The 18,805-nt window shown below is 40.3% G+C and overlaps 1 protein-coding gene and 1 long non-coding RNA gene across 6 annotated transcripts; both read right to left on the bottom strand.

Moving 5' to 3' along the window:
* Window positions 1-220: 220 nt before the first annotated feature.
* Window positions 221-18,758, bottom strand: LOC106954349 (polypyrimidine tract-binding protein 1-like). Of its 5 annotated transcripts, none has more exons than XM_015043773.1 (11): window positions 18,625-18,758; window positions 12,222-12,255; window positions 6,184-6,244; window positions 5,146-5,318; window positions 4,175-4,321; window positions 3,942-4,070; window positions 2,970-3,080; window positions 2,722-2,899; window positions 1,739-1,816; window positions 1,280-1,422; window positions 222-528 (listed from the first exon to the last, which is right to left on the bottom strand). In XM_015043773.1, the coding sequence occupies exons 1-11, from the start codon at window positions 18,666-18,668 to the stop codon at window positions 466-468; spliced, it is 1,161 nt and encodes a 386-aa protein (XP_014899259.1). In that variant the 5' UTR covers window positions 18,669-18,758; the 3' UTR covers window positions 222-465. The 5 variants fall into 5 exon arrangements, with proteins under 5 accessions (XP_014899261.1, XP_014899259.1, XP_014899260.1 ...); XM_015043774.1 differs by having other exon boundaries at window positions 12,222-12,252; XM_015043771.1 differs by lacking the exon at window positions 18,625-18,758 and adding an exon at window positions 16,909-16,987 and having other exon boundaries at window positions 223-528.
* LOC106954351 (uncharacterized) lies at window positions 535-1,006 on the bottom strand. The gene is made up of 3 exons (XR_001426342.1): window positions 996-1,006; window positions 939-947; window positions 535-895 (listed from the first exon to the last, which is right to left on the bottom strand). It is a non-coding gene; the product is annotated as an uncharacterized LOC106954351 (long non-coding RNA).
* Window positions 18,759-18,805: the final 47 nt, after the last annotated feature.

The following is an 18,805-nucleotide window of genomic DNA, read 5'->3' as shown; positions in this document are numbered from 1 at the left end:
AGAGACAAGATGGGCTTTCAACAAAAGTCATAATTATCCATGAAAAATGATTCCACTGTATTTTCAAAATAAAGCTCAGTCTTACTGAGGTTAGCTAATGTACACATTTTCTAATATGGTAGCACATTATGGACATTTCCTCATGTATTCTGGTTTATTCATAAAATGTGTTTATCTGTTTATTGTGTATATTAAAAGACAAAAATACTCAAAACATGAAAGAAGTTTAAACTATTTCTGAGATTTTGCCAACTTCCAACTGAATTACTGAGGCCAAATATTTAAACCTGAAAGGAGCATCAAACATCTGAGGAAAAGCTCCACGTATTGCAGATAAACTCAAATCAACTCAAAAGGTCGAACAAAACAAGCAGACACTCATTTATCATGAATCAAGAAACAAACCAAAATAAAACAAACAGAAATTCAAGACAAAAACCAGAACATCCAGGTGGTACTGATAATTCAAAAATAAGAAGCTAGTGACAACATACCGAAGAGAATAAAGAGGCAGTGGGGCGTAACTCTCTTTAAAGACAGCAGAGAAGGCAGCGGAGGGACAGGACAGGTAAAGGTGGGAGGGCAGGACAGGTGGAGGGTCCGAGGCGTTTCCATGGCAACAAATTAAAAGGGGAAGAGAGAAAACAAACAAAAAGACAGGTGAGGGGTCAATCAGAAGGATAAATTACCTTTGGAGAGGATGGGGTTAGATAATGTCAAAATAAAAGCCTGAGTGAAGCTCAACCTCCAACCTTCTTCAAATCTGATAAAATGGAGTCAAATTTTAGTTTGTGCCTCTGACATTTCAAAGACACTAAAAAAATGTTTCCAGAGGTCATCAACAGTATCATCAAAACAAAAGCAGCACAAAAAATTACTGCTGCACAAACCTAATCTCTGATGACCTCTGATGACCTCTGTGGTTGACCTCTGATGACCTCTGGAAACTTAATATCTTAAACAAACTAAATTTTTGCTGCACAAACGCTTCGCACCATTTTGTTAGACTTGAAGAAGGTGGGGGCGACTTCACTCAGGTAAAATAAGATCATTTCAAACATCAGGTGTGTGTCTGTGTAAGGATGCAGGTGCGGGGAGGGGTGATGATGTCACAACAGGAAGTCAGAGCTAAAAACCTCAGAGGAAGTGTGTGTGTTTCAGAGGCAGGAGTTCGGGATTCCCCACTCAGCTCTGGGATTTCAGACATTTTGATCAGATATTTTCAGCAGTTTGGGGTGAAAGCGGGTGAGTGCTGCCCGTCAGCGCCGGCGCCGCTCACCTCAGGGTTCAGGTTGCTGACCAGCAGGACCGAGTGTCCGGCGGGGATGGAAGGGAAGCCCAGCCTGGCGGTGGCAGGGAGGGCCAGGGAGGCCAGCGCTCCGGGGAGAGCCGGCACCGTCAGGCCCGGGTAGGCGGAGGACACTGGGAGAGCGAAACACACCAAGACAACCTGAATAAAACCACGATTATCACACCAGGTGTTGCTTCACAGCAGGGGAGGAAAAACCGTTTTGGGACAAATCGACATCATGAGTGGCGAAATCGGTTTAGAAGAGGAAAAGGAGCCGCTTCAATAACCTCCGAATTAATACTTTCACTTCTTCATCAAATAAACAAAGACCATCAGCAGAAATTCAGCATCAAACATTTTTAGGGTTGAATATTTGATGAAACATTCCCGGTACAGTGTCTGTAACGCTGGCCTCTGATTGGCTGCAGCTCCTCAGGTGAAACTCACTTGCTGGCTGGATCGCGAACGCCGGTGGAAAGCCGTGCGTCGCTCCGGCGTACGGCGCCGCAGAGATGATTCCTGGAGCTGCAGAGAGGAAACAGAAGCGTTCTGCGTTTGGAGGATCTGAGGCCGATTCTACTTCCTGTTTCTCTGAAACTTCTTTTAAAATCTGTTTCTGATCAGAGATTTTCAAAGTTGGCAAAGCAAATCAGCAACCAGCTAACAATCAGCAGCTAAATCACACACATAGTTACTAGAAAGCTTTCATCCAGACATCACAGGATTAAATTCATAATTACGTTTTGCATTAATTACTAAGTAGCTTGTTCAATAATTCAGTACTTATAAGTAACAGACATCATGTCCTTTATTCAAAATACATTCAATAATAAGCCCAGGCATAACAGGCATTTATTTCACCAATTACACTCCAAACATTAACATTTCCAAATGTATCAAACACCATAAAATAAATAAATAAATGAGTCGATGACATTTTAACCGAATTAATAAGGAAATTTGAATTATTATTCAAAATTCACATTGTGCAGGTTTTTGTGCTACCGTTTGTGTCCCTGTTGCTCTAAAGCCGGGTTGTAATTGGGCATCATTTTGGTGTGTGAGTGGGGGGCGTGGCCAGCAGCAGCTCATCAGGATTTAAAGAGACTGGAGGCCCAAAAACGCCTCGTTCTGAAAGAACTGAGCCGACTGGAAGCTGAATATCTAAGAATGATTTTGTTACAAAAACAGTCATGCTTTGTAGCCGATGGACTGAATTATTTAACTCCCCATTGAGTCTCATTGAGTTTTAGGATGTAAAAGGCTTCAGCCGCTGACAGTCAGCAGTCTAAAGATGGCGCCCCCTGTGGCTGGAGGGATGAACAGGTAGGGTAAATCTTTGTAGATACTTTATTTTTGTGAACTTGCCCCCTTTGCAAAGCCCTGCTGTAGCAGCAGACTTCACGTGGCGGCGTGTTGGCCGTCCTTACCGAAGGCGGCGGCCATGGCATGGTGCTCCAGGGTGGGCTGGCTGTCTCCGGACGGCAGGTCCGGCCGGGTGAAGTCCCGGCTCTTCTCGTTGTTGTATTTGACGTTGAGGCTGGTGAGTTTGGAGAAGCTGATCCTTAGAGTGCAGCAGCCGTTGTAGATGTTCTGTCCATCCAGAGTCTGGAACACAACAGAACCGTCAGGGAGCCGCCCCGCCGCAGCACTGGGAGCTGGGAGCAGCACTGGTTACCAGTTTGGCTGCCTGGGCAGATGAGCCGTCTGAAAACTGCAGCAGCGCCTGGAACTGGTTGTTCTTGGTGAAGATGATGATCCGCAGCACGGTGCCGAACTTTGAGAAGATCTGAGGGTCAAACAGGAGCAGAGACACGATTTCAGATAAAAGTTTAAAGGGTTTTACCTTTCAAAGTTCAACCAGCAGGATTTTAAAGACAGGTTCCCATTTAGTTCTTTGAATCATTTCAACACAGCGCCAACAATTGATATACCATCAAAAACTATCAACATTTTCAATTCAAATCGCTTTTTTACTGCCAAATTATTAAATAAATAAACGTACAGGCTCAAAAACAAAGATATTTACAGTTTTTAATCTGTTATTGAGGCTCTTAAACAGTCAGATTGGATCAAAGTGATTCAGGAAGTCCTGATCTTTCATGAGATTCTCTAGAAAAACTGACTGTGGTCGCCGACATTAGCATTAGCTGCTTCATGTTAGCATTGAGATACTACTTTAGTTAACTCCTTTTAGCACAACTTGGACAAAGCGACAGTATTTTCCAGTGTCCAATGAGATCGCTGAGCGACCCCGTCGTCCATCGACGACGTTTACAGGTGTTGCTCATGCGTCAGATTTATGGTTGTACCAGAAACACAATAAAAAGGGAAAAAACAAACAAAAAACAATAATTAAAAAACCCAACTGTAAAAATTTTTTAACGCATTAAAATCTACTTAAGCGCAATTAGCACAATATAAATATAAATGGATGTAATTAACCTTGATTAAAAACAGCCATGAATATTCATACTAGGTTATATGTAATTAATCAAAATGGACATGTTGTAGAAGGCTGACTTTGTAACTGTGTTTATGTGACTCTGAAGGTTCAAACCCAGATTTCAGCCTGATCTTTAGTTTCCACCTGCAATAACTGAAGCTAATTGTTTCTCTCCAGGTGTAAAGGTGAAAACAACATTCTCACCTGGCAGAGGGCGTCCAAGGTGACCGGATAGAGCAGGTTCTCCACCACCACCCGCAGCACCGAGCTGGGAGCTGCCATCAGCGTGTCCACATGGGAGGAGCTGAGGGCCCTCAGAGCCGCCTGGGCCCTCTGGCAGAGAGAGAGAGAGAGCGGTTAACGGGGCCAATGCTGGCCACCGGGGGCCAACAGGAGCCACCAGGTGGCCAGCAGACTGCAGACAAAGCGGGAGTTACCTCCTGGTTGGGGGAGTTGTCCGTTTTTAACTCCTTATGGTTGGAGAACTGCAGGTAGACGGGTTGGTGTCGGATGACGGGCATCATAGTGGAGTAATAACCCACCATGTTCTGAGCCGCTTCCTCCGAGTTCATCTCCAAGAAGGCCTGACAGGCGACACGAAGCAGACAAACAGTCAGGGCTTCTGCAGGTTTCAACAACTCAAATCCAGGAGCTTAAAGCTGCAGAGTGTCACTTTTTAATAAATATATTTTTTTACATGTTTGTTAAAAATGCCACCATGTTTGTCGTGAGACAGATAATCTAAAAAAAGATCAATCTCCTCCCAGAACCGCTACTGCCTTCTGAAGAAAAGAACCAAAAGCAACCAATAGGAGCCAGGAGGCGGGTCTTAGCGCTGTCAATCAACGCTGTGTATGCATTGAAAAATGTGAAAATGGCTGTTACAGGAAAACAGTTTATTCACCGTCGTCAGTGGCTATGCTAGTCCTAGCTCTGGGTTAGTTTCTTGAAGGCAGAAGAGCCTTTCACAGACTGCATGTCTCATACCAAACTGTCACAACAAATATGTGAATTGTTTTTAATAAAAGCTACCTGCAGCTTTAAGGCCTGCTGTTAGCACGAAGGTAAAGGTTGTTGTTGTTTTTTTTAGCTTGGATCAAATGTTGAGAAAACACAAATTCCTGACTTTAAAATAAAGTGTCGTAAACCTTAATTTTGTATAAATTTTAAGTAAACCAGTGAAAAACATTTTTTTTAATGAAATTGTTCCATAAAAACAGCCATTTTAACCAGTTTGTTTCTGTTTCCCTCATGCAGAATCCAAACCACTGGGACAAACTAGTCCGATTCGTATCCACTTTTATCCAAACCAAATGGATTTGAAACACACAGATAGAGATACAGAGACGATATAAAGCCTTCAGTTTCCATGATTGGCCGTTCTGGGCGTCATGGCGACGGCCTATACCTGGTTCTTGGCTTTCAGCATCAGCAGGTTGGTGACGTCGCCGAACGGCAGGCCCAGGCTGATGACCTCGGCCTCTGTGATGTCGCTGGGAAGCTTGCGGATGTGGATGACCCGCGATGGCAGGCTGGGGCCTCTTATGTCACCTTTGAACTTCTTGCTGTCGTTGCCATTGGCTGCAGGAGTAAAACATGAGAACGTTCAGCCACTAAGTGGTGAGGTCGTTTTCCTGTTATTGACCTCCTGCATGTTATTGTTAACATTCGGACACAACGCCGCAGGGCAAAAAGACGGAGGTATCATTAAAGCAGTAGCCACAGCAAAGGGAAAATATGGCAGAGAAACCACTGAACAACAACTCACGTTCTTTTTTCTCGCCCTTTGTGTCAGCTACGCTACACACAGACCCGTTGCCATAGCAACTGACAACGACAACACTTTATGTTTCAAGATTCAACACCCAAAAAACACAAAGATCAAAACATTCAGTCGGGTACAGTTTCATGTTTTCAGGCTTGATGTTTGTTTTATGATTAATAAGTGAATCATAAAACCACCGTGGTGGTGAATTAGCTACCACTGCTATTAGCTAAGCTACCGCCGCGGTGGTAGATTAGCTAATTTAATCACCTGCTCTACTGATGATCTGTCAGAGACTTGACAGCTAAAACCAATGCTAGTCATTGTTAGCGATCCGCTTTTTGCCCTCCGTCTGGGAGGAGGGGGCAGGACGTTACCCTGCAACAAGTCTAAATCTTTTCTAGAAACAGTTAAAACACAATCCAGCCGTTACACAAAAAACTTTGATATTGGAGGATAAACTTTTATAGAATAGATCTTAGTGTTTTATTGCTGTTGTACATTTTTCCAATGTTAAAAATGTTTCAATGTTACAAAAATGTTAAAACATTTTAAACTTGAAATCATTCTTGTGTGAAAGAAATCATAATGCAAAATATCACAGATGATCATATTTAACCAAAATTTAAAAATTGATACAAAAACAATGAAAACTTTGGGTAACTTATGTGAATTTCTGACCTGTGGTGCTCATGATATACGGGCCGTTGGAAACGCTGGAGAAAAGCTCGTCAGATCCTCTCTGGAAATAAACATAAAATTGATCATATTTAATATCAAAACGTTAAAGTTTTAATTATGCAAACAGTAAAAAAGAAAAAACTTTCTGAATTAAAGAAGTAGGAAATCACAGATGTGCTAACAAGTTTTCCTCCTGTACAAGAGTCTGTTGGGCAGAAACCCATCATTACATTCATAGAGTTAGAGTCGTTCTCAGGGCCAGTGTTGCAGTGACACACTTCTACCAGCAGATGGCGCCCCACAGACGCAAATGCGGATGAATTTGAATCAAACCGGCAGGAACATTAGAAACCGATCACATCGCCCAAACATCACCTGCGGCCTCTGGCTGCCGCCCCACCAGCAGAGGGCGCCGGGGGGTAAATTCCTGAACCAGTTCATTACAAAACAGATGCTGACAAACAGGCAGAGTCTCATTCAGCAGACTGAACCGTCCTCATCTCCGGCTGAAGGACTCCAACTCAACCAGAGTGTTTCTCAACAAACCCAGAGTGAAGGTTTCACTTAAGATTTACCAATAAAAAAAAGCAAAAAACTCAGGTAACCTCAGGTAAATGTTTAAGTTAAAAAGAAACTTGAACATATGATGAGGTAATTATGCTATTAGTAGACATTAAACTATACATAAACACCTAATGACTATAACACATAAAAAAGGCAACCATAAAATGTTTTTTTCTATGAATTTTTTTGCACTTTAATACATAGCTCCCAACAGGTCTGAACCGGACGTGGTGCGCGCCATCTTGGTAGGCGGGAGCACTTTACCCACCACCGTGAAATACTAAGATAAATATCGCTGGCATCAGCAGAATCAGCTTAGCTAATGTAGCTTTTAGCTGCAAGCTAAGACAGACATGTAGCCTACATGTTTGTTACCAGATGTACTTATTCTGCCAGTCACTAAACATTTTTATTCACCCAAAGAGTCGTTTGTCCTTTAAAAGCAGCTTAGGCACTGATTGTATGTGAAGCTCCTCCAGGTCGGACGCACGCTTCATGTTCACCAGGTAGTTTTATCGTAGTATGAATTTGGAGGCAGACTGTCCACGTTGTCTGTCATATTTTCCTTCTCCGCGTTATACGGGTTGAGCCTCACAGCCGCCATTTTGTTCATGGATCTTTTCTCTCACATTGGTCGAGATTGTTTGTTGGTCTGGAAGCCATGGATTGATTGCTGGGATTGCTTTGCGTGTTGATGGGAACACACATCAATGCTCAAAAAGTATGAAGAACTATTATTGATCTGGACTTTTTTTATTTTTGGGGTCGTTTGCTGTTTGGAAGGAGATAAAATGAAGGATGGTTTTCAGCACTATGCTACATTTCTCTGCTTCCAGTTTTGCTGCCTCATCGTTTCATCTCTGCAGGAAGCTAAAGGTTTCTGGCTTTTTCTTTCTACCTGTATAAAGCTGCTGGGATCTGCTTACCGATCCTCCCATGAATAATAAAAGCAGCAGAAACCCGAGCGCCTGTCTCCGCTGAGTCTCTATCTCCGTCTCCATCTCCGGCCGCCAGCTGCAGAGCGACGGCCGGACAAAGGAGCCGCGCTCCGCTCAGCGGCCGCCATGAAACGACCGAACCGCCGCGCTGCTCCTTCTGATGACATCACTGATGATGCGGCTGGTTGCTCCGCATCACCGAGGGATTGAAAATAACTCGGTGTTGATGGAAATGATAATAGAAAACTGAAGCTCAGGAATTGTTTCCGGTTTAAATGAAATATGAGGAGATCAGCATCTTCAGAGCTGATCTGAAGATGTTTCCCAGAGTTGTGCAACTAGTTACATTTACCTGAGTAACCTTTTTGAAAAAATGTACTTTTAGGAGCATCCTTACTATGCTGTACTTTTTACTTGAGTTATTTTATTATGAAGTATCACTGCTCTTACTTGAGTAAAACGTTTGGCCACTCTGCCCTCCTCTGCTGCTTCCAGATAAAGCTGCATGTTTCTGAATTAAACTGGTTCCTGTACAGATTAATGAAAATTTCTGAATTTAAGAATCCATCTTTCTTAAAGGCCATTTTCCCTCGTAATAGTTCAGTAGATTTGGTTTGATTGGTGACCAAAGATGAATTATCTGCTCCATCTCCAGCTGCTGTGGTTCTTTCTCTGCTCCGAGTCAAACCAACCAAACCTTCTGAACAACTTGTTCTCCTCCTGGCCTGTAGGGGTGCTGCACCAAAACCACTGAAGGAAACAACACAGAAGACGACACTAAGCACAACTTCCTTCTTCACTAAATGTAAAGAAAAATGGAGTGGCGTCAAGGATTTCTCTTCAGTCTTTTGTTAACGACAAAGCCATTTCTCCTGCTAGCGCTAACCTAGCGTGTTTGTTCTGGTTGTATTTACCCAGAATGCCCTGCACTGTAGTCCACTTCCTGATTTTGAAGCGGTCTCCAGTCCGCTTGGCATTCACATTCTAACTGCACCAGAGTTCACTTCAACTGAACCCAGACTGAGGTTTGGAGGTGGAGCAGAGTTCAAACTTCCACAAATGAACTGGACTTTCTGAACTGGACTGGAGTCGGATTAAAGCGGACCGAACCAGGCTGCCGTGAATTAGTCCTAAATCTCATTTCACAGTAAACTACATTGTAGATGATAACTGTCCAAAGTGGGTCCTGGAGGGCCGGCATCCTGCATGTTTTAGTTCTCTCCCCAGTGGCCATAACAACCTCCTCAGCAAGTCGATGTTCTCCTTAGGTCTCTAACGAACATCATTTGATGCAGGTGTGTAAAACCAGGGCGAGAGTAAAACATGCAGGATGCCGGGCCTCCAGAACCCACCTTGGACACCACTGTTGTAGATAAGTGTCCAAAGTGCGGCCCGGGAGTCATTTCTGGTCACTGGACCGATTCATTTTGTGACCCTCAACTCCAATTCATGAAATATACAAATCTGACCAGGTGCTTTATGCAGACAGACTCCTTTGTCTTTATTTCAGGCAAATATTACCCACCAATTAAAGCCTTCTTTCAAGGGACCATTTTAGGTGCAACACAGAGTATCTGTATTTTAATAAACGTTCTTATTTCACAGCAAACAGAACCACGTGTAGTAAGACATCCAACTTATAAACTATGGAAAAGGTAATGCATCTTGAATCAGGTTAGTCACCAGATTCACAGAAATCATCTAAAAAGAAACTCATTGAACCAGATGAGGAATCGCTGCAGGCTTTCCCAAACACTCTCAGATGTTTTTATCCTAAATGTAGGCCTGTCTGAACACGACTCCACCCTGCTGGCTCCTTTACCATTCATCAAACTAATCACCTGGAAAGAAATGTCGATTGGAACATTTTACCAGTTTTCTTCCCAACATCAGAGTTTATCTGGGATTATTCCCGACATTCACAGATCTGTTGGGAATCTGTGAATTCCTGAAGCCTTTCTGTGGATTATCTGGGGCGGTTCCAGTCCCAGGTGTTAGCACTCAGCCTGGCTTCAAGTTACTCGGCCGAGGCCAGAGGAGGAAACCGTAGAGGACGCCGCCCCTGCTCGTCGCATCACTTCCTGCTCTCTGATCCCCTCAGATATTACCGTTTCTCCTGATCAACGCCGCGTTCAGGAACCACAGCACGGCAGGACTGAACACATGCTAACAACGTTTTTAAAATATCAAAAAGCTTTACCGCTAAACAATAAGCGACCAGCACTAAACACAAAACCAGCTAAAAACTAAACGTCTCATTGAAAGTAAAAGTACGGTTCCATTTTCACTCAATTGGGACAATTTGGGGAAAAAAATGTTACAGCAGGATAATAAATCAATAATAAAATACACTGAGACAATATGTTAATATCAGGATAATACGTCTGATTCAGAACGCACTGCATTCTGGGGGATGTATGCAGAGGAAACTAAGCTAGACTGGTGGCGTCAACAAACTCATTCAGTATTTGGTTGCCTAGCAACAACCTGCTGAGTAACTTACGCAGCAGTAGTTTGTTTCTCCACCGTCCCTCATAACTGTTTAAAAATAAAAAAAAACAGTGGACTATAAACTGCATAAAACAGGAAAGGTTTGGTAGCATTTCAGATATTTAAAGCAAAAAACTAATTATCAATATCGACTGATATGAAATGTTTATATCGTGATAAATATTTCAGCCATATTGTTCAACTTTAAGAGGCATTACCTTTTATTTATTCTCTCCATTTAAGCATAAAAAATACAAATTTCCACCATTTTCAGTTTGTAAACACATCAAATACAACTTAGGAGAAATTTGACTTTTTGATACAACGCCTTCTTGCCCGGAACGTTAGCTGGAGATAGGCACCAGCACCCCTCCCGACCCCACTAAGGGACAAGGGTGTAAAGAAAATGGATGGATGGATGGATGGATATAACGCCTTGAAATCAGGCCTCTGTCACTTTAAGAAGCTCCTGCTCTTTCTGAAGCTCCGCCTCCAGGAAGTCATGCCAACATGGCTCGTCCATTAACCCTTTAACATTTTTACCAGCATTGCTCTGAGCAGCAGCTCCTATAACGAGCTCAGCAGCGGTTTGCTAATTGCTGCTGGCTAGTCTGAAGGAGCTGAGTGGGGGAGGAGCTGCACCTCGAAGGCGGGGCTAGGTCCACTCAGGCGTTTTGCACAGCTGAATGGTTGCAATGGAGATTAAAGGATTTCTCAAACATGAAATAATCAAAGGAAATAACATAACAGGATGGAAATTTCACATGATGCCGCCCCTTTAATAAATGTGTTGTTGTGATTCCTCAGGGTTTTTGGCAGGAATGTGACGCCATAAAACATATCGTTCAATCCAGGTAATAAAGCATTGCTGCATTTAACCACTGCAGCGCTGGATTTAAGGTGTTGTGCTGGTTATTTTTGGACAGCTAAGCAGTATGAAGGTATGAGGTGACCTGTGGAAATCCTGACAGTAAATCCACAACTTCCTGCTCCCACCTTGAACAGAAACACTTTCTGAGATGCACAGCAGGCTGCAGAGCAATCCATTTAAACAGTCACACCAAACACAGCAGAAACAAATCGCTGGAGCGATCACAAACCTAAATATTTCCTCAGTTAAAAATAAAAAAGTCACGCCGTGAAGACTCGTCTGTCTTCAGCGGATCGTCGGCTGTAAATGCTCCAACACGCTCTGGTATCTTCCAGTTTTACTGTCCAATTACTGCATTCCTTAGAGATGTGATAAACCGGCCTATCGCTGTTCACACAACGAGAAACAACCTCCAGGATGGCTGCTGGTGGCTCAACGTGACAACAGCAAATTAAACAGTAATTATCACAACAGATCTCTTGAACTGCTACTGTTAAACATTTCTTATCGTGTTAAAAGATAAGATGTTAAATAACTGACGTTTTTACTATTTTGGCCTGTGAAATAATTTTGATTGTTTCAAGCAAGATAAAACTTTGGTCAACAAAACAATTACCGACAACCCTGAAAAAAAAGTAAAATGATCAGTTTTTCTTTTTACTTTGGATCTGAGGATTTATAGATGTAACAGGTAAAACAAAATCACTATATTATGAAATGCAAAAATGAGCTTAAATTATTTTTTTGGCCAATGAGTACCTTAAATTTGCCAGTTTTGGCCTCAGAGGAAAAAAGTTTGGACTCTATCTTAATTTTAAAAAAAAGCTAAGTCTACTAAGGCATTTGCACTAGAAACTGGACCAAAATACTTGGTAAGAGTTTTTGCAGTGTAATCATTTATAGAGATCATGGGGATCCGATTTCTTCGCTTGCAAACCAGAAAAATCAGGAAACAAGAAGGAATCTGGGTAAATTTTAGGAACTCAAATGTGTTGAACCGTGATTTCTACTCCGTCATCATCGAAAACAGTGATTTACCAGATTTATTTTGCAGTTAATGATCAATTAGAACCACAGAAAGCTTAAAGATGAATCCTCAAACTGGAATGAGAGCAAACAGAGCAACAAACCAGCGGCGAGGACGGAAAGCAGGAGGAAGAAGCAGAGGTGCCTACCTTAGTACCAACTGTTATATCGTGGTGGACACTGCTGTGAAGAAAAGAAAGCATGTTAGAAGCAGCAGGGAGAAAAACTCAAACAGCAAAAAGAAAATAAATAAAAAGACAGAAAATGGTCGAGGTTAAAGAGACGGCACGAGCGGAGAGGCAGGAGGAGACGGAGAGGAGCCCAGCAGAGATGGCAGGTGAGCCCAAGCAGAGCCGCTGCACCACCAACAATTAATATTATTATTATTATTAACTGCTTCTGGGTCGCTCTGCTCTAAAATCATGATTCACACTAAATACTAAATCAGAACCGTTTCTACAGCCGGAACCAAACTCAAAACAAAAAACTGCGAATTAATTTTAAAATAATCGTGTTTTAGACTGGAATTAATCAGCCAAAGTGTAACAATGTGGGTCAGAACTGAAGCCACTAAAGCTGCATTACATCAAACTTTACCACTGACAAGTTAAAACACTGATCATATTTAAAGGGCCAATTTTATGCGTTTTCCAGGCAAATTGTTCCACTTTATAGCACAAATCAAGTAATTATGTTAACGTCAGTTGTTATAAAAATGCTAAATATCCCTTAGAATAAATTTTACTTTGTGAGTTAACACTCTGGAAAATGCCTTCTCTTTTTAAAACTCAGAAACAACAATCTGATGATGAGGGTTAAACGGTACTAAATGATCTTTAATTCATTTATATTGGCCAATTGTAATTTCACTGAGAAGATTACACTCTATGCTGATGATAATGTTTTGTTTTCCAAAATTCTTAGTTATGCGTTTCCCAGGCACATTGTCCCATTTTAAAGCATATTAACTTCAATTATGAAGTACTTTACGTATCAAATATGACTTTAGAAATTTGACTTCCTGATTTAACACCTTGAAATTAGGTCTCTTGTCTCTTTAAAATCTCCTGCTCTTTCTGAAGCTCCACCTCCAGGAAGTCGTTCCAACATGGCTCCTCTATTACCCCTTTAATGTTTTTCCCAGCGCTGCTCTGGGCAGTAGCTCCTACAATGAGCTCAGCTGTTTGCCAATTGCTGCTGGCTAGTCTGAAGGAGCTGAATGTGGGAGGAGCTGAGCCTTAAAGGCGGGGCTACATCCACCAAGGTGTTTTAGAAACTGAATGGTTGCCATGGAGATTAAGGATTTCTCAAACTTTGATAAAACACTACATTTGTGAAAAATATGCACAGTTTTGTGTAAAAACACAAGCTTGACTAAATGTAGTGTTTTAAAAGTCTGGAAATAAAAGCACAGAGTTTGAATGTCGGGAGCCTGGACAGTTTGTTGATCCTCTTTCTTACAGAAACATAAACTCCTGCGTGTCGTCAGGTGATATTTGCAGCAGGAAATGATAAAATGCAAATAATGAATGTGTGTTTGATCACAGCAGAAGTTTTGTTCCTGTTAAATCTGCTTTGGTTAACAAACCGTTTTCTCCAAAAGTCAACCAAATACAGCCTGATGTCGACCAAAATGCTTTAAACGAACTTCTGAAGCGAACCGCAACACGTCCAACAGCTTTTAGGAGCCTGGTTCTTTACTCCTACTGGTTCAGGAAAATGTGTCAAAACTTTTCCTGAACCAGGCAATTAAACAAAATTACCAACAAAATCCTGAAGTAAACCTACAGCAGACAGAGAGGTCTCACTACGCCACAATAAATACAAAACAAGCTTTCTGTGGACACAGACAGGAAAAATCGATCGAACATTTGAGTTTCTGGATGTGTGAAAAAGCTTCAGTAATTCTCATAAAATAAATCTTTGCAAAAGAAATGAGAGAAGACGATGATTCACACAGAAAAGACAGCGGCTCTGAGAAGTCTGAAAAAGCGCCACAATGCTAAAAGAATTAGACTGAAATAAATCCACGTGGTTCAACTGAAGTTATACACAATAAAACAATACGCAAGACACACCAGAACTAATATTGTATCAGCTGACTTTACTCATTTTTTGACAAAGCTGAATCAGTCTTAGCCAGTATTAGTAACCAATGTTTATTTCCATCTTGTTGAGATTTGAGTTTTATGTAAAAAAAAAAAAAAAAAAAATGGTACTGGATAAAAATTGGCAGGTCAGACTCCTTAAAGATTGGTAATCGCCCAGAAACTGCAATCAGTGCAGTCCTAGTTCAGACTGGCGTGAAAAAGTCAAATTTGGGTTGAATGATGTCAAACATATGAAAACAAAAAAAGAAGTTGTTCTTCACTGCTAAGTGTGCACATTAATATCATTTTAGGCCCATTTGTAACTTGGAAGCTAAATAAAAGAAAAGTAGACTTGAGTTGCCTTGGCAGAAACAAAATCTTCTTCTGCGCTATTAAATATAAAAATTATTCACCCATTTCTATCTATTGGGTTTATTTGGTGATTAAATAATTTTTAATTAAATAAAAATAACACCTGTTGGCAATCAAGAAGAGCGTCATAAGCAAGCAAAGTGGTAAAAAAAGAACCGTTCTTACTAAGAACGATTCTTTAGAGTCTTTCAAAAGAATCGTTTTGCTCTTGAACGACAAATAATCTCAGCAGGTTTGACTTGGTTTCCTTCGATCACACAAATATTGTATATATTATTAATATTCCTGTTGTTTTCTTTCCATCGCTATCTTCAGTTTTAATTTTCAGTGACAGTTTTAAGCCACTAATCCATTATTATTTTTCAAAACAAGCCTTTGCTAAGCTAGCTGTAGCGTTGCACTTCGAGCTGACGTCACAGAAAATAAAGCGACGTCTACATGCAGTATCCTGTTGTCCACCAGGGGGCGCCCGCGGACCACCAGTGGCTTTAAATCAAGGCTAAAACCCACCGTTTGCTGCTTCTGTACCATAATAAATGAAACATTGACCAACATAGTTGATGTGTATTGATAATTTTTGACAAAATGTAAAGTTTGTTCTCAAATGAGTGACTATTTAGTTTTTATGACTTTTTATTTTTGTGTTTTTATGATGTAAAGCACTTTGAACTGTCTTGTTGCTGAAATGTGCTGCACAAATAACCTTGACTGATTGATAAATTTTCCACGCATGAAGTTTTGGGTTTAATCTTCCACTTCCAACATAGCGACCTCCTGGTTTTAGGTCAAAGGTCACTAACATTTTAGATCATAGCGTCATCCATCTTGAACGTAACTTCAGCTGCTTTCATACGGTGATAATATTAGGATGTAAACACATCCAGGTTGCTATGATAACTTTATTTTTATTTTTTTACATTTACTCTCCAAAACAGATAACGTGGAGAATTTGGAAAACGATTTTAAACGTCACGTCACACATGGCACTTTACCAGAGGTGTGTGATCTTTTCAGAGCTACGTAGGATGAGTGAGAAACCGGCTGGTCGGCCTGAAGACCCCGCAGGGCGTGATGATGACTCCTGACGAAGAATATTCTCCAGCAACAGAAGAGTCACCTGGTGGCACCTTCAGGGGTTTATGGGTTCGCTAACAGGCTGGACTGGTAATACAGCAAAACATCAAGAGGAGCTAAAACTAAATGCTCAGAAGGTTTAAACTAAGGAAAATAAAAAGTTATTAAAAAGAAATGGCATTAATGCCTTAAAACTCCTATGATTAGACCCAGAAGTATGCAACAAACCGTATGTGAAGGTGTGCAAAAACACCTTGGGGAAGTTCAGCTCTGTCCTAGTAATGATTTCATTTAAAAACTGATTATATTTCTCAAACTACTTTAAACTATTTTAAGTTTAGTTATACTTTTAGAACTAAAATTAAAGTCCTTCAAATCTCAACTCACAATTTGCTAAATGTTGCCTCATGTTTAAATATTGTTCAAAATTTAGTTTTTAATACAAAAAAAATTTTGGAAAAATGTAAAACAAATTTTCCTTTGGATTAATAAGGTAGCTTTGATTTTGGATCAAGGCATTCTTTGAGTTATTTTAAGCATTTTTCTGTCGCTTAAACAAAACATTTATCAAGTTAAACACGTTAACAAAGGGCAATTAAAAAAATACAAAAAAGTAAAGAAACAATAAAATTCACCAATCAATCTAGTTTCAGTAATACAAGTTACTTCCGTTTACAACTTTGGCTCATAAACAGAACTACATGTAAAGTCTCAACCTCTTAAATTACTTCTGAATCTTTAGACGCTTAAAAGACACATAAACAACTGTTTAGCAGCTAAAAATGTAGTTTAGCAATAATTCTCTAATTCGGCTCAGAATTATGTCCCGTAAGTTACTTTTTATTTGTTTTTTCACTTCCTCAAACTGATAAAACAGTAGCAGTGGGCGTGAGACACAACGTTACCGTAGAGATGAGAGCTGGAAGTTTGAGACTCCTCCAGCAAATTATTTATAAACCATATATAAACTGGACAAAAGCGGCCATGAAGCTTCTTTCTTTGGGTAAATATATGACAGTGTGCTGCAGGGTAGTGTAAGGGGACTTGTTCCCCCAGATAATGGCCCGTTGAGAGGCTAGCACTGCGGCTAACTGCTAACGTAGCTTCGTTTCCTGTTTTTTTTTTTTTTTTTTTTGACAAACACAAACTTCTCCGACAGCTTCTTTTCAAAACAACAGAACCCGATACTCTGCGGAAAACTACAGCACCTTTCAACACGTTTGTGTGTCTGGTCTGAGATGGAAGTAAACAGTCAGAAACTAAATGTAAGAGGAGCAGAGAAGTCGGTGGGATAACTCACCCGTCCATTGCACAACACGGAACTACGGAGCAACAGGTTCCAGCCAGCGGCCAGCAGGATTCCCCCATCCACAAACTAGTATCGACCGACAAAATGGCTGGAGGCGGGCCTGTGATTGGACAGATTTACTAAATATGTGGGTGTTGCTTCTTAGACTCGAGTGGGGATTGGCTAACGCGCAACAACAAAGAGGATATGTTCCAAAGAGCAGAGATCGTCTATACAAAAGATGTAACCCTCTGAAGGGCTTGCTTTGCTAGTGGGCGTTGTCCCGAAAAAAAAAAAAAAGCAAACCTGCGACCCCCAAAGGTATGGAAGCCCGTTAATGCCACTTTGTAAAAAACCCACAAATATAAGTTAAAGTACTATAAAAATGTGATTAAAACTATGAGATTAAAAAATCTTTAACACACAACAAAAGTTTCTGTAACATTTCGAGATAATACTATTTGGTTATGAATTTGAAAGCCAGAGTTTTGTGGTGGTTATTATGAGTTTAAGAAAACTAATAAATATGTTTTGTAATTATGAGATTTCATAATGCTGAGGTTTATAGTCACAAGCTTATTGTTTTGAAATTAATCATGAAATAAGAAGTTCAACAGTATGAGCTTTAAAGTCTTAATTAAACTTAAAAAGACAAAATTATTAGCCTTAAATTCATAAATATTAGAGTCAAGTTGTAATAAAGAAGAAAGTTGTAGTTTGAGTGTAATATCATAAATAAATGTGAGTCCTGAGACATCCGTTGGGGGTTATGTTCTGTTATTTCTTCCCTACTTTCTCTCTCTGCTTGTTTCTTGTCTAAATAAAGGGCAATAGTGTGCCTACTTTTTTAATGCAAAGATAAAAGACATAAAGTTGTAGTTTGAAGTTTTGAAGTCATACTCAATAGACTGAAAGCTTTATTTAGATGCAGTGAAAAATATTAGATTAAGACTCATTTAGAAATTCTAAGTTGTAAATTTAGTCATAGCCATAAGACAGGTTTTCTAATTGTCCCCTCTAAATGGAACATTACTGAATGAGACTTTTTTGTTTACACACAAAAAATTTTGGTGAAAAAGAAAATTGAAACTTGTTTGCATTATCTCTTTAGCTACTGGCAGAAAGTAAATGGAGTGCTATTTATTCAAATTTCTCTAAATGCATAAAATAATCGGCACTATTAGAACAATTCCAAAGAGAACTGAGCTCATAATAGTGGAAATTAACAGAAACTGGAGGTACTAGGAAAAAAAGTAGGAGTGGGAGGTCTTACAAACAACATACAGCAGGGAAAAAGTCTTATTTTACAGAAAAAGATCAGACACAAAACCTGTGATCATACATTTGAGCTTCCCGTTTGGAGATAGTCGTCTAAAAGTCATATATAAGGAACTGAGACTAAGAAAGGACTGAAGTTGCTCCTATGAGGATTTCCATCAACATTTTTACCAAATGCCATAAAATTCCATACTGCCTGAACTATGTACAAAGAACAGTGAAATTTCAATGTATATTGACAATTTAGCATAATAAACATCTAAAAAAAATCTAGAAGTGCTGCAGAAAATATCTGGATAAATATGTATAGTCACTTATTGACTATTGAAGTGTTGAAAAACACTTTTTCAACTTGGCGCATTGATAATATAAGAGAAGCAAAGATCCTAAAGAGGCAGGAGAACTAAGACTACAAAATGACAGAGGTTCTGATCCATTCGAAGGTATTACCATAGCAGTAGCTGGTTTCTTTCTTTCTGCTGCAGCCGAGTCATGTAACACGCTAATAAATAATTCCTCTCCGCTTCGCTTTTCAGGATATGAGTCTATGTGATGGTAAATGATCCAGCAGTACACAAATAATTCAGAGGGTGCATACACAAGGTGCATTTTTTAACACCTGTATCCATGG

The sequence above is a fragment of the Poecilia latipinna genome, unplaced genomic scaffold, assembly GCF_001443285.1.
Source record: "Poecilia latipinna isolate Pla-1442-1.1 unplaced genomic scaffold, P_latipinna-1.0 Scaffold647, whole genome shotgun sequence".
Classification (NCBI taxonomy): Eukaryota; Metazoa; Chordata; class Actinopteri; order Cyprinodontiformes; family Poeciliidae; genus Poecilia; species Poecilia latipinna.
This window is presented reverse-complemented; position numbering and strand designations above follow the sequence as displayed.

What these genes read in the sequence shown, in the direction of transcription:
- LOC106954349 (XM_015043771.1), bottom strand. Translation starts at nt 16,976, where the DNA reads ATGGGGGAATCCTGCTGGCCGCTGGCTGGAACCTGTTGCTCCGTAGTT. An exon ending in TGCCATGGCCGCCGCCTTCG is followed by an intron (nt 1,817 to 2,721) that starts GTAAGGACGGCC and finishes TCCTCTCTGCAG; the next exon opens with CTCCAGGAATCATCTCTGCG. An exon ending in GTTCGCGATCCAGCCAGCAA is followed by an intron (nt 1,423 to 1,738) that starts GTGAGTTTCACC and finishes TCGCTCTCCCAG; the next exon opens with TGTCCTCCGCCTACCCGGGC.